Below are 13,287 nucleotides of genomic sequence, written 5' to 3'. Positions count from 1 at the left end.
GCGGGACAGACCCCGCCCATCTCTGCCCAGACCCCGCCCCCATAATAGTACTAATTGTAACACCATTTTTTCCATTCATTTTTCATATATACACATACAATATAATCTTATTAACAACACATAATGGTTAACCACAAAATTAAACTACACAAAGTACACTGTATGCTTCTCAACATTCATTCCTACCAGAAGACAGATAACCTCTATGCAAATACAAACGAAACCCTAAGATTCAAGACTCTGCATGCTGTACAACCCCAGAGAAAAAGAAACAAATACATTTCTTCCTGAATAGTGCAAAATATAGACAGCAGATGTAAATTCTCAAAATTGAAACAATTCAATCACTAAATAGAAAATAAAATCATTCCCCCTATCTTTGTTGTCTCCCTCCCTCGATCCTGTGCCTCAACTAGGTGCCTTCCTCTGCCGGGTGTCATACCATCTGGCCGGCTCCTGCCTGGCCGTTTTATGCGGCCCACAGTGCGATGTGTGTTTTTATTGCCGCCCCTGGCCAGCTCCCTCCTCCTCACTCCCTATGCACCCTAGCATCATTCTAGTTTTTGCTGTCACCTTTTCAACATGTATGGCCACCTTAAGATCATCATATACAATCACATCCAAGTCCAGCTCCTCATTCATGCAGGACCTGAGGCAACATGAATTCACTAGAGGCAGGTCTTGTCAGACAAATCTGACCAATTTCTTTGACTGGGTGACCAGAGAATTGGATAGAGGGAGTACGCTAGATGTGGTATATTTAGATTTTAGCAAAGCCTTTGACAATGTTGCACATAGCATCTAATAAATAAACTGAGTGCCCTCAGTGTGGGCCCCAAAGTGGTGGACTGGGTCAGGAACTGGTTGAGAGGAAGGTGACAGAGGGTAGCGGTCAATGGAGATCACTCTGAGGAAAGGGATGTTACCAATGGTGTGCCTCGAGGTTCTGTTCTTGGGCCTGTTCTTTTAAACATTTTTATAAGCGATATTGCTGAAGGGCTGTCAGGTAAGATTTACCTCTTTGCGGATGATACCAAAATCTGCAAAAGAGTAGACCCCCCCCCCGGATGGTGTGAACAACAGAGGAAGAACCTAGTGAAGCTTGAAAAATGGTCTGAAATTTGGCAACTAAGATTTAATGCTAAGAAATGCAAGGTCATGCAGTTAGGCTGGAAAACCCCAAGGAAATGGTACAGTTTAGGGAGTGAAGAACTTCTGTGCACGACAAGAGCGGGACTTGGGTGTGATTCTATGTGATGATCTTAAGGTGGCCAAACAGGTTGAAAAAGTGACGGTGAAAGCTAGAAGGATACTAGGGTGCATAGGGAGAGGTATGGCCAGTAGGAAAAAGGAGGTATTGATGCCCCTGTATAAGATTCTGGTAAGACCTCATTTAGAATATTGTGTACAATTCTGGAGGCTGCATCTTCAAAAAGATATAAAAAGATGGAGTTGGTCCAGAGGAAAGCTACTAAAATGGTATGTGGTCTTCATCATAAGGCATATGGGGACAGACTTAAAGATCTCAATCAGTATACTTTGGAGGAAAGGCAAGAGAGGGGAGATATAATAGAGACGTTTAAATACTTATGTGCCATAAATGTGCATGAGTTGAGGCTCTTTCATTTGAAAGAAAGCTCTAGAATGAGAGAGCATAGGATGAAGTTAAGAGGTGATAGGCTCAGGAGTAATCTGAGGAAATACTTTTTTACAGAAAGGATGGTAGATGCATGGAACAATCTCCCGGAAGAGGTGATGGAGACAGAGACTGTGTCTGAATTCAAGAGGACCTGGGATAGCCACATGAGATCTCTCGCAGATGGGCAGACTAGATGGGCCATTTGGCCTTTATCTGCCATTGTGTTTCTATGTCAGTACCTTAATCTCCTGTTAATCTAAGCTCCCTATTATAAAATTACCCCCAAAGAGTCATAGAGGCTTATTTTCAAAGCACTTAGGGCCTGAGTCTGGAAACAGCGTTAGGTGCCTACAGCATGTCAATTACTAGTAGGTGCAGTGTCCAGAATCACATCCATTTTTCAGACAGATGCCTTAAATGTAGGCCAGCATTTTACAGTCCTATATTTAAGGCGTTTGACTCTTGCCTATGGAAACACCTAAGCACTCATATGGACACCTAAGTCACTTCTGGTGTAAGCCACACCTATGCAGGCCTTAGGAGTCCCTAGGCATGCCTAGACACCTACATTGTAGGTGTCCTTTACCGCACAGATTTTTTTTAAAAAATCTTGCGTCCTAATTGGTCAATTAGATAGCGCTAGGACGCCTATCACCATCTATAATTGGGATGCTGTTTCCAGAATCAGGTCCTTAGACACACAAAATATCATAGGTTTCTATGGCACTTTGTGTGTCTAAATGCATATGGATGGGTATGCATATACCTCAGCTATCGCACATCAAAGAGACATCAGTTTAATATAAAAGAGATCAATACTTATCTCATATGATGTTCAACTGTACACTTTGCACTTCTTGGTAATAAAAAGCTGTTCATATCAACGCAACACCATCCATTAAAAAAATAATAATTATATATATATATATATATATATATATATATATTCAATCTGTCATATCTAGGCTGTTTCTGTACTAATCCTATATATTTTTTTCTCCACAGACACTTTGACAGAGGAATTAATGACTGGCTATGCAAGTAAGTGGAGTTTACTAAACACTTCATTCAAGTTATGTCGCTTTGAAATTATTTGATGGGAATCTGTCCATCACAATGAAAAAGTGGGATTTCTGGTGAAGCCAGTATGGCAGGAGGGAGTAAAGCTCATGTGTTTTAAACACTAAGGTGCAAGAAGCAATCAAAATTGCTGAACCATATTAGCAATATATATATATTTTTAAATCTCATATTGCATGTATGTAAGAACATGTAGAGATTACAATTGTAGAGATTTTGGTTCACAGTAGAAATTTTAAAATATGGTAATGCCTTAAAAAAGCAAATATATTACATGCCTTTTAAAAGCATAAAGCACTTAAGGGGAAATTTCACTGACACAGGCAACTTAATGTGAAATGCTGCTGCTACAAAGGGAAAACCACACTGGAAAAGGTACATGGAAGGAGCTGCTTGATTGTGGTACATGGAGGGAGCTGCTGGATCAGGGTGGTTTTTAGAGCAGGGCATAGGGATGCTTAAAGAGAGGATAAAGATATGTTGGCAATGGGGAGAAGTGGTCTGCATGTAGAGTGTGGCTTCTTGGAGGTTCGATTTAATTTGTGTATATATTTCTATTTTTAATTTTATGGTCACTTATTCTGTACTCCAAGATGATATAGCTATATTCTCTAAGGGTGTGATTGAGACATGGATTTTACTAATCAGACTTGTTGAATTTTCCCAGGAGGTGTGTATTGATGATCTAATCTAGAACCTTCTTCAAAATGATGCCGCTGACCCCTAACAACAGTCTTGCAATACTTCTGCTGGGGGGGGTTCAAGCTGCCATATAAGGGCTTTTTTAATATTAACAACTTGCACCCCTTGGTGGCACCATTTTGAAGAATGGAGCTAGCAGGGCAAGAACAACTGGGGACTGATCCTGCCCCTGGGACCCATGAACTGAGTTGGGGTTATACAGGTGGGCTGACATTAGCAATCCTGGGTTCTGCCCACATAGTACTCCAGCACCGCATAAGAAAGCCAGCAACTAAGGTAGAAGGGTACGGTGGTGAGAGTGAAGAAATGTCACCCATATAGTACCTGGAAATGTATTTTAAATCCCATGAGCTTTGCATCTATAATGCACTTTGGTTTGACACCTCAGACAGCAAAAAAATTGTCCATCTGGATGGGATAACAGAGCAGACAGACACACAGGAGATTTTATTTATTAATGATATAATACAGACCACAGAAATCTGATTGGCTATTGGTATTTGTAATAAGATCCAGGACGTCACATGGAGCCACTCACAAACTTCATATGATTTTAGTGGTCCTCCTTACGTTGTGGTTATTTGAGTATATGGCTCTGAATAATAATAATGGTAATATTATTTTATTATGATAGGTATGTCTATGATTTCCTTGGGGAAAACCATGATAACATTAAAAAGGAACTAATGGCCACAGTATCTACCTTTGCTGTGACTACCCTCTGGCTTGGTCCCTGTGAGATCGTTTACATCTGGTCTTTCTTCAATTGTTTTGGTCTCAACTTTGAACTCTGGGTGCAGAAATTTTTCCAGATGAAGCCATTTGCTGGACTGGAGGTAAGTCCACTAGGTGGTTTTTTTTTTAAATCACTTTGAGCCTTTCCTCTTGTTAGCAGGCAGTGAAGAATTTTTCATCATGAGAGCGCTTGAAGGATCACATAACTCAACATTTCTTGACTCTGCTAGAAGAGAAGCTTTGATCCGTCTTCTCTGTCTGTATTCCGTATATTTACCCATATTTGAGGTTTAAAAGATTACAGTCACACATTATAATAATAATAACCCAGGGGAGACCTACCTTAAGAAATGTCTTGGTTGCCTAAAGGGATTCTGTCTACCACTATCAACTTAGCTTGGGCCTCTCTAAAGGACTCCTTTTCCAATTAGTCTCTCTTGAAATTCCCCAGATTTTCCTCCCCACTGTCTGAGACATCATGAGGGCCCTCATCTGTCCTAGAATATCCATCTATGGCAGCTCCTAAATTCTGGATACAATGTGATTTTTCTAATCAACGTTTTTATATGCCCTGCTTGAACCCCACCACTCTACTGTGTACTGGGGAATCTGGCTCCTTAATGTGGCCCAGGGAGGGAGTTCTTTAAAGGGGACTGGCAGTCTCCTATATACTCCCTCACACTGTTCTTTATCTAGCTGTCTTAAGTTCTGGATGATACTGAAGAGCATATAATATGTGTACTTATTTATTAGAATTTATTAACCACCTTTATGAAGAGATTCACGCAAGGTGATATACAGTTCTTTTTGAGACATTCCTAATAATATCGTAAAACTCAGTTTTCTTGAGCCTCATATTGCTCTTACCCAGTGTCAACAGTTGCTCAGACTTGGCAGCAGAATGCCTTCGCTTTTTCAATATCCATGCTTACCAATTCTCCTGAATTCTCAGTAAAATAACTGCTCCATTCAGTCCATTTCGTTCCTCTCTTTCCAGCCTAAAGGTCCAAAACTGTTCACACTGTGAAAGAGTCCTCTGTCGATCTGGGGTTTCAATCGGAACCCAATCAATTCCACAGCAGTGCAAAGAAGAAAAATGGTGGTTCAGCTCTAAACAATGCTGAACCAGAGGACCTTGTGTTCAATCATTCTTGTCTTAAAAGAGCGGGTGGTTGATCCAGCTTAAACGTTTGGACTAAACTAAACTAAAACTTAGGCCCTCTTTTACTAAGGTGCGCTAAACGATTGGCACACACTAGTTGAATTAGCACGCACTAAACGCTAACGCGTCCACAGACTAACATGCACACGTTAGCATTTAGTGCGGGCTAAATCAATTAGCGCGTGCTAACCGGTTAGCACATCTTAGTAAAAGAGGTGGGGTTAGTCTGGTATATCGAATCTTCACCTAAAAAGAGCTCGACTCAGTAAACAAAAATTAGGTAAAAATAAGAATAAAAACAAAAATAGTATAAATATATCATTTTACTATTCTAGAATGAGAATCTAAATATCGTTGAAATAATAATAGACATGGGCAAATCGCTATATAAACCACAAAGTCCGTAACCAGCATAGGTGCCTATATGCCTTTATAAAAGAGACTCAGAAATATCCCTAACAGCGCATAAACTCTTTCAGAAATGTACACCTGATCCGAAGAAGATGCTGTTGTGCCAAAAGAATTATTTACATTAGGAAAAATGGAGTAGTTATTAATTCAGTGACCACATATGTCTATCAGGCTCATATTCAGACTATGGGAAATCATTGGCCATCTCCATGGTCTGCGGCGATACCAGAAATTCAATGCCAGCGACGTATCTGACCACCGACATTGAATTTCTGGTCTATTTTTGGTGACCAAGACATAGACAGCTATGCAACTAGATCAGACATGGGCAACTCTGGTCCTCGAGGGCCGGAATCCAGTCGGGTTTTCAGGATTTCCTCCATGAATATGCATGAGATCTATTTGCTTTCAATGCATATTCATTGGGGAAAACCTGAAAACCCGATTGGATTCCGGCCCTTAAGGACCAGAGTTGCCCATGTCTGGGCTAGATGGCTATATGCTATTTAGACGGCCGAGAGCCGTTCCCAGATGTCTAAATAGCATTGAATATCAGTTGCATTAGTGCATAACATCAAGGGGGGTGTACACAAGGGCAGAGAATGGAAGGAGCAATGGTCTTGGCTCCAAGTTATGCATGTGAATTAAAGAATGGTATAGTTACTGTACATGCGTGGAACACTTAGATATGAACATTTACACGTGCCACTGTTCAGGTCCAAGGTCAAATTAGACTAATACTCTGTAATGGCATCTTGGTGAACAGATGTCATTGTAGAATTAGTGCCCAGTTATAGAATTACCCTCATATTTCCCAGCCGGTGAGACTCCATTCACGTTCATATCTATGAACAAAGTGAGAGATTTTGTGAGCATGTAGTTTCTTTGGATGGCTTTGCAGCAATCAGACTGGCTTTCCAACAATATTTGCAATGCTACCTTATCCTAGATTTTGTGGCAGCTTGCCGGAGGGGAAGTGGGAGTTGGCTGTTGTCAAGGCAGAAACTTGGATGATCACCCCTCCTCTTAAAGCTGGTCCTGCTTGTCACCACCGGCTACTTGTTATCTAATTAAAAACTGTGGGCCCCCCTCCCCCTTCTATCAAGCATTTTAGCGCAGGCCGGTGCGGTAAATGCTCCGACGCTCATAGGAATTGAATGAGCATCAGAGTATATCCTGCAGCGGCAGAAGCATTACCGCAGCTTGATAAAAGGAGGCCTATATTAGATTCCATATAGGAATATGCATGCTACCCAAAGTGCAATATATAATTCAACCACTCTTTAATAACTATAAATTTCATACCTTACTGAAGCTTCGGACCTCAGAAACACCACTGATCACTCAAAGTTTATCATAGCGATAAGCATGATGTGTTGCCACTTTTTTTTAATCCTAATTGGATTTCAATATTTAAAGTGCAGTTTTTTAAAGTGCAATAGTTTCAAAGTGCTTAAAAAGTGCCTTAAAGTGCTACTAGTCAAATGCTTTTACATATCTATTAAAGGCTTATGACTTATCTCGGGGAAACTCGGATCCGACATGTTTCACGTAGTCAACGCTTTATCAAGGATCATTTCCCACATTCGTTGTAAAGGAATGGTCGGGCCAATATAAAGCTACACATTAGAAGCACCGGCAGCAACTAAGATAAGTGCTGGTTTTTCTCATATATTTATTGCACTACGCACTTTAAATTATTGTTAGCACATATAAGTTTAAAAACACGCACAAAGCTCAAGGAATGATATCTTCCACCTGCTTAAACTGATCTAAAAATCTATGACCGATCATTGCAGGCATCTGAGAGCTTTGGTGGAAGCAATTGTGTAAAAAAGTCCAGTCAAGACGTTATCAAGCCATATAGCCCAGAGTCTGGTATCCCTTTCCAGTTTCATTTTCATGGAAGAGGAAGGGATCAGCAACCACTGGGGGATTAAGGAGGTGTCAGGCTATAAACCAGGGGTAGGAAACTCCGGTCCTCGAGAGCCGTATTCCAGTCGGATTTTCAGGATTTCCCCAAAGAATATGCATTGAAAGCAGTGCATGCAAATAGATCTCATGCATATTCATTGGGGAAATCCTGAAAACCCGACTGGAATACGGCTCTCGAGGACCAGAGTTCCCTACCCCTGCTATAAACCCTCCAGTGCCAGCTGCATAATCAAAGCACCTTTTTGTACCCTAGATATGATTGAAACAAGTCTAACTAAAGACATACTTCTTTTTACAGTTAGACATTTCTTTCCCTTTAGGTAATCACTGTTGGATGGATCAAAACATGCCCACAATGCTTCCCTTCGCTATTTGATCATACAAAAATGTTAGACATCCAAATCCTGCCTTAGCAAAATCAGTATTTAGATATATCAAGCACAGAGATGAACATTTTGGCATTTTTGGATATCCATAATGCTTCAAAAATAAACACCATTATATCCTGAATGCCAAACAATGGAGCTGATTGAAATCAAACAGACCATTCTTTAGACTGTAACCCACAACATTTCTAAGTCTGAAGGAAATGAAGCTTCAGTTTTCTTTCTTGGCAGGGAAAAATGTCAGAGGCAATGTCTCGGAGAATAAGGGGTGTTTTTGGAGCTGCAAACTTCTGGGCCATCATTCTATATAACATACTAGCTCTCAACAGCCTGGACTTTGCTGTGCTGGTTGCCAAGAGAATTCTTATTGCAGGTAAACTTTCTAATCACTTATGGGACAAGCTTTTTAATTTAATTTTTTTTTTTTTTTTAATGGGGAGGGGGGTTCTTCTCTTTCTCTTTTCCTAGGCTAATTATTTTGATGAAACAAGTACTTTATTTGCTGGTTGAAGGCTGAATGGAACAATTTTCTTTTCCTGTTCTGCTGCTATAATAACTAACAGAATTGATTTTTGCTTCTCTTCCCTCACCCCTAATCCCAGCACCACCATTCCACAAACAGGACCCTTGAACACATAGCTCCTATTTTGTAGTATATGAGGGTGGTTTGAAAAGTTTGGTATAAAAAACAAGTTAAATATTTTTTTAAAATCTGACAAAACCTATTTTTCCAATGGGATAGGCTGCGATAGCGGTTTTAGTGCGCGCCAAATTGCCACGCGCACTAGACGCTAACGCCAGCATTGAGCTGGTGTTAGTTCTAGCCATGTAGCGCGGGTTTAGTGCTTGAGGCAATTCAGCGCGCGCTAAAAACGCTAGCACACCTTAGTAAAAGGAGCCCTAGGTGTACAGACCTCGATGGAGATTATGTTGAAAAATAAAACTGGTTATTAAAAAAATATTTAACATGGTTTTTTTTTGCCTAACCTTTCAAACCATCCTCATACAGTACTGAACCAAGCCGTTAGACCAGCCAATTTTTTTTCCAGCCCTTGGGTGCTTTTTTTTTTTCTTGCTTTTCAATCCTAGCTTCAATTAGGATAAAAATGTGCCACGTAGAAATGTAGAAGATTCTGATTTAAAGCTGTTCTGAATAGAATATTTTTCTATTCAGTTGAATACAAATAATGAAAAATATTATTTGGACGAATATGAATACTTAATATGAATAATAGACAGAGCTTTTTCATTTTTACATGCATTTAACAGTTAAAGATATCTTTGTCAGCAAATGTAGGATAAATAATGTGAAATAATACAAGAAAGGAAGAAGAAAAATTTCCCATAAAGGAAATACATAAGTTGATATTCAAACTCAAGCCTACCACTGGAACAAAGAGGAGATCAATGCAATTACAGGCAGATGGTAATCTGTTTTAATAAATACAAAATAAAGTAGTCATAAGAAACTGACAGAAGACAGAGCTTTGCATTTATACCATTGCCAATATGGAAAGACCATGGGGTCCTTTTACTAAGGCGCGTTATCTGATTTAGCAGGTGTCAGGTCAAAAGCGCGCCGGGACAAAGACGCGCGCAGACAATTAAGCGCAGCATGGAGGTGTGCGCCGCAGAAAATTACAGTTTTTAGAGCTCCGACGGGGGATGTGGGGGGGGAACCCCCCCAGTTTACTTAATAGAGATCGCGCCGCATTGTGGGGGGTTTGTGGGGTTGTAACCCCCCACATTTTACTGAAAACTTCACTTTTTCTCTGTTTTTAGGGAAAAAGTTAAGTTTACAGTAAAATGTGGAGGGTTACAACCCCCCAAACCCCCCACAACGCCGGCGCTATCTCTATTAAGTAAACTGGGGGGGCTCCCCAACAAAACCCCCCGTCGGAGCCCCTAAAAACTGTAATTTTCTTCGGCGCGCGCCTCCATCTTGCGCTCAGTTGTCGGTGCGTGCCTTTGTCTTTCGCGGGGTTGTCTATGAACTGATTTAGCATGTGCTAATCAATTTAGAGTTCGCTAATAGATTTATTGCACGCTAAAGATTAGTGTGCGTTAAATGCCAAGGCGCCCATTTTCTATTGGCGCCTTAGCATTTAGCGCGCTAATCTTTAGCACGTGCTAAATCGGTTGGCATGCCTTAGTAAAAGGACCCCCGTGTTAGCTAAACAGAAACATTTTTTTTCTAGTTTCAAGAAAAGCCATCAATTGTTTACGAGTCCCAGAAAATATAGGATTGGCCACCAAGTTTAATGAAATACTTCACAGGAAACCTCCAAAAGAATTGTCCTCTTATGGACCATACTTCATGACGAAATTTAAGGAATACGTTTCTTTTATCTTGTATCCATTTGGATACATCTGGGAATAACCACTCATGTTGAGGCATTGAGCTTTAACATAGCAAACAATAAAAGAAGCAACGTGAATTCAGTGATCAAGTGTTTATTTCAGTAGGGTTTAACATAGTATAGCTTCGGATTATTCGTATTTGAATTTAAATCATTACTCAACCGGATACGAATAATGTATTCAGGGCACTATTTGGGGTTAAATCAAATATGATATGTTATATATTCCCCTCCCCTCTAGAATATCCATCCGTGCTACAACATTGCAGTGGCCGACCAAAAACAATTCTATTATCTACCAAGTACTCACTTGTATAGAAAGTAAGTTAGTGAGATTATGACTTATAACAAGTATAAATCTCATTTACACCTTTACATAATTTAATAATAAAGAAAAATCTTTTCAACTAACTCAACTCAAGTCCTCAAACTGTGGTTCCAAGATTACATACTAGCGAACAAAAGGAAGTTAAAAATATATAGCAAGATAGACAACAGACAGAGCTGAGGTAGGAGCGCCTTATACAAACTATAGAGCAGTTGGTTTCTCTTTATCCAGTCGAGACACAGCCAGAAAAGCAGTTAACTGTTGAGGTTGAAAGAACGGTGGCAAATAATACGCTTGCATGGATGTCTTAAATAAAATGTCCCCCCCACCCCCCCAATGAAATAAAATGAATTTGAAAAATCTATAAATAAATAATAAAAAACCAAAAACAATTCTAGTAATTATTAGGAAAGGAATAGTAGATAAAACAGTGTGTGGCTCAGTGGTTAAAGCTACAGCCTCAGCACCCTGAGGTTGTGCGTTCAAATCCCACACTGTTCCTTGTGACCCTGGGCAAGTCACTAAATCCCCCATTGCCCCAGGTGCATTAGATAGATAGATTGTGAACCCGCCCACTGGGACAGACAGGGAAAAATGCTTGAGTACCTGAATAAATTTATGTAAAAACGGTTCTGAGCTCCCTGGGGAGAGCGGAATAGAAAATTGAATAAATAAAAAAGAATATTATAATGCCTTTGTATTGCTCCATGGTGTGATGTCACCTTGAGTACTGTGTGCAATTCTGGTTGCCAAGACTCTTGCAAAAAATAAAAGGTAGCAGAATTAGAACAGGTAGAAAGGAGGGCAAACAAAATTATTAAAGAGATGGAAAGGCGCGGTTAGGATTCTTCAGCTTGGGAAAAAGACAGCTGAAGGAAGATATGATATAGAGGTCTATAAAATCCTGAGTGGAGTAGAACAAATAACACATGTTGATTTTTTTTCCTCTTTCAAAACGTACATAAATTAAGGGACACGCCATGAAGTTACATGCAGTGGCCTAGTAAAGGGGGGTGAGGGGGCGATCTAGCCCAGGTGCCGTCTTGGTGGGGGCACCGGCACTCTTCTTCCTCTCTGACCCCCTGCTCCTTCCCACTCCTCCCCCCTGCCGTGCACGCCTTCACTCTCTCTGCCGGCACGAGCAACGCCAACCTGCTGCTCGTGCCAGCGTGGGCTCTCCCTCTGACGTCACTTCTGGGTCCTGTGCCTAGGAAGGAACGTCGGAGGGAAAGCCAACGCTGGCGCAGGCAGCAAGGTGATGCCTTGGCCAAATGGAGGGGCGCATGCTGCAGATTAGGCCCATGACTGGCCTTGGAGAGAGGAGAAGTAAAAGGAGTCAATGCCTCTTGGGCCTGCATATGTGGCCGGGCCATGTGGGAGTAACCCAAGTGGAAAAGAGTAGCATAATGTAGGAGCCAAGAGGTAGCAGGTATGAAATGGACAAAGGGACTAACTTGGGGCAAACAAACGTGAGCTGGAGAGTAGTTTGAGCTGGGTAGGGGGATTGTGACCTTGAATCTTGGAAAGAGAAAGGATTTGAACTAGGGGGAATGGCTAGAGTAATAGAGAGGGTACTAAGCCTAGGGTGGTGGCAACATGATATGGAGGGGGGATACTAAAAACATAAGAATAGCCTTGCTGGATCAGACCAATGGTGTGGAGTGGTAGACTCAAGAGTAATTTTAGGAAATTCTTCTTTACGGAGAGGGTGGTTGATGCTTGGAATGCGCTCTTGAGGGAGGTAGTAGAGAGGAAAATGGTGACAAGAGTTCAAAAAAGCGTGGGATGAACTTATCGGAAATAATGGTATATATTGAAGAACTAAGTACTGGGCAGACTTGCACAGTCTGTGTCACATATATGGCCTTTCAGTTGCGGATGGGCTGGGATGGTTTAGATAAACTGGCGTAAGTTTTGATAAAGACTCCAATAGACGCACAATACCAGGCAGAGCTCTGGGTTTCTGGCCCATAATATCTAAGAAAAAGAACAATTTAAATGAAATCATTAACTTATAGAACATGTATGTTTGGGCAGACTGGATGGGAACATTCAGGTCTTTATCTGCCATCATTTACTATGTTACTATGTATTCCCAGATAAAGAGCATTGCAGTAGTCCAATCTTTGAATTACTATGGTTTGTACCACCAAACGAAAATCATAAGAAAACAACATGGAGGGGCATAATAAAAAAAAAAACATCTAAGTCCCCTTTTGGCCTAAGGCCTTAAACGTTGAAAGTAGAAGCAGGGAAAATGTCCATTATCAAAAAAAACGTCCAAAAGGAGGTTTTTGCTTTTTTTATAATGGCCTGCCTCTACATTCAGCTGTTTAAATGGCCAGACCACCACTACATCTACACTACGTCTACACTATCAACATTAATCAACCAAAAAGAGCCTAAGTGCCAAACGCCCAATACAAGAGCTTTTAAGCGAAGGAGGAGCCAGTCCTTCGCCTAAAAGCTGGATTCTGTAACCGGTGTCTGTCAAAAACAACACCGTTTACAGAATCCACCCCCCCCCCCCCCCGACTACGATCGGGGCA

The 13,287-nt window shown here is 40.9% G+C and overlaps 1 protein-coding gene across 2 annotated transcripts in view; it reads left to right on the top strand.

Moving 5' to 3' along the window:
- Window positions 1-13,287, top strand: part of HHATL (hedgehog acyltransferase like) — an 89,783-nt gene that overhangs the window by 74,402 nt on the left and 2,094 nt on the right. For both annotated transcript variants that reach the window (XM_033931790.1, XM_033931791.1), the window contains exons 9-11: window positions 2,645-2,680; window positions 4,056-4,257; window positions 8,282-8,423. In XM_033931790.1, the coding sequence (XP_033787681.1) occupies window positions 2,645-2,680; window positions 4,056-4,257; window positions 8,282-8,423 (380 nt within the window). The remainder of the gene's footprint in view (window positions 1-2,644; window positions 2,681-4,055; window positions 4,258-8,281; window positions 8,424-13,287) is intronic.

The sequence above is a fragment of the Geotrypetes seraphini genome, chromosome 2, assembly GCF_902459505.1.
Source record: "Geotrypetes seraphini chromosome 2, aGeoSer1.1, whole genome shotgun sequence".
In the NCBI taxonomy this organism is placed as follows: domain Eukaryota; kingdom Metazoa; phylum Chordata; class Amphibia; order Gymnophiona; family Dermophiidae; genus Geotrypetes; species Geotrypetes seraphini.
This window is presented reverse-complemented; position numbering and strand designations above follow the sequence as displayed.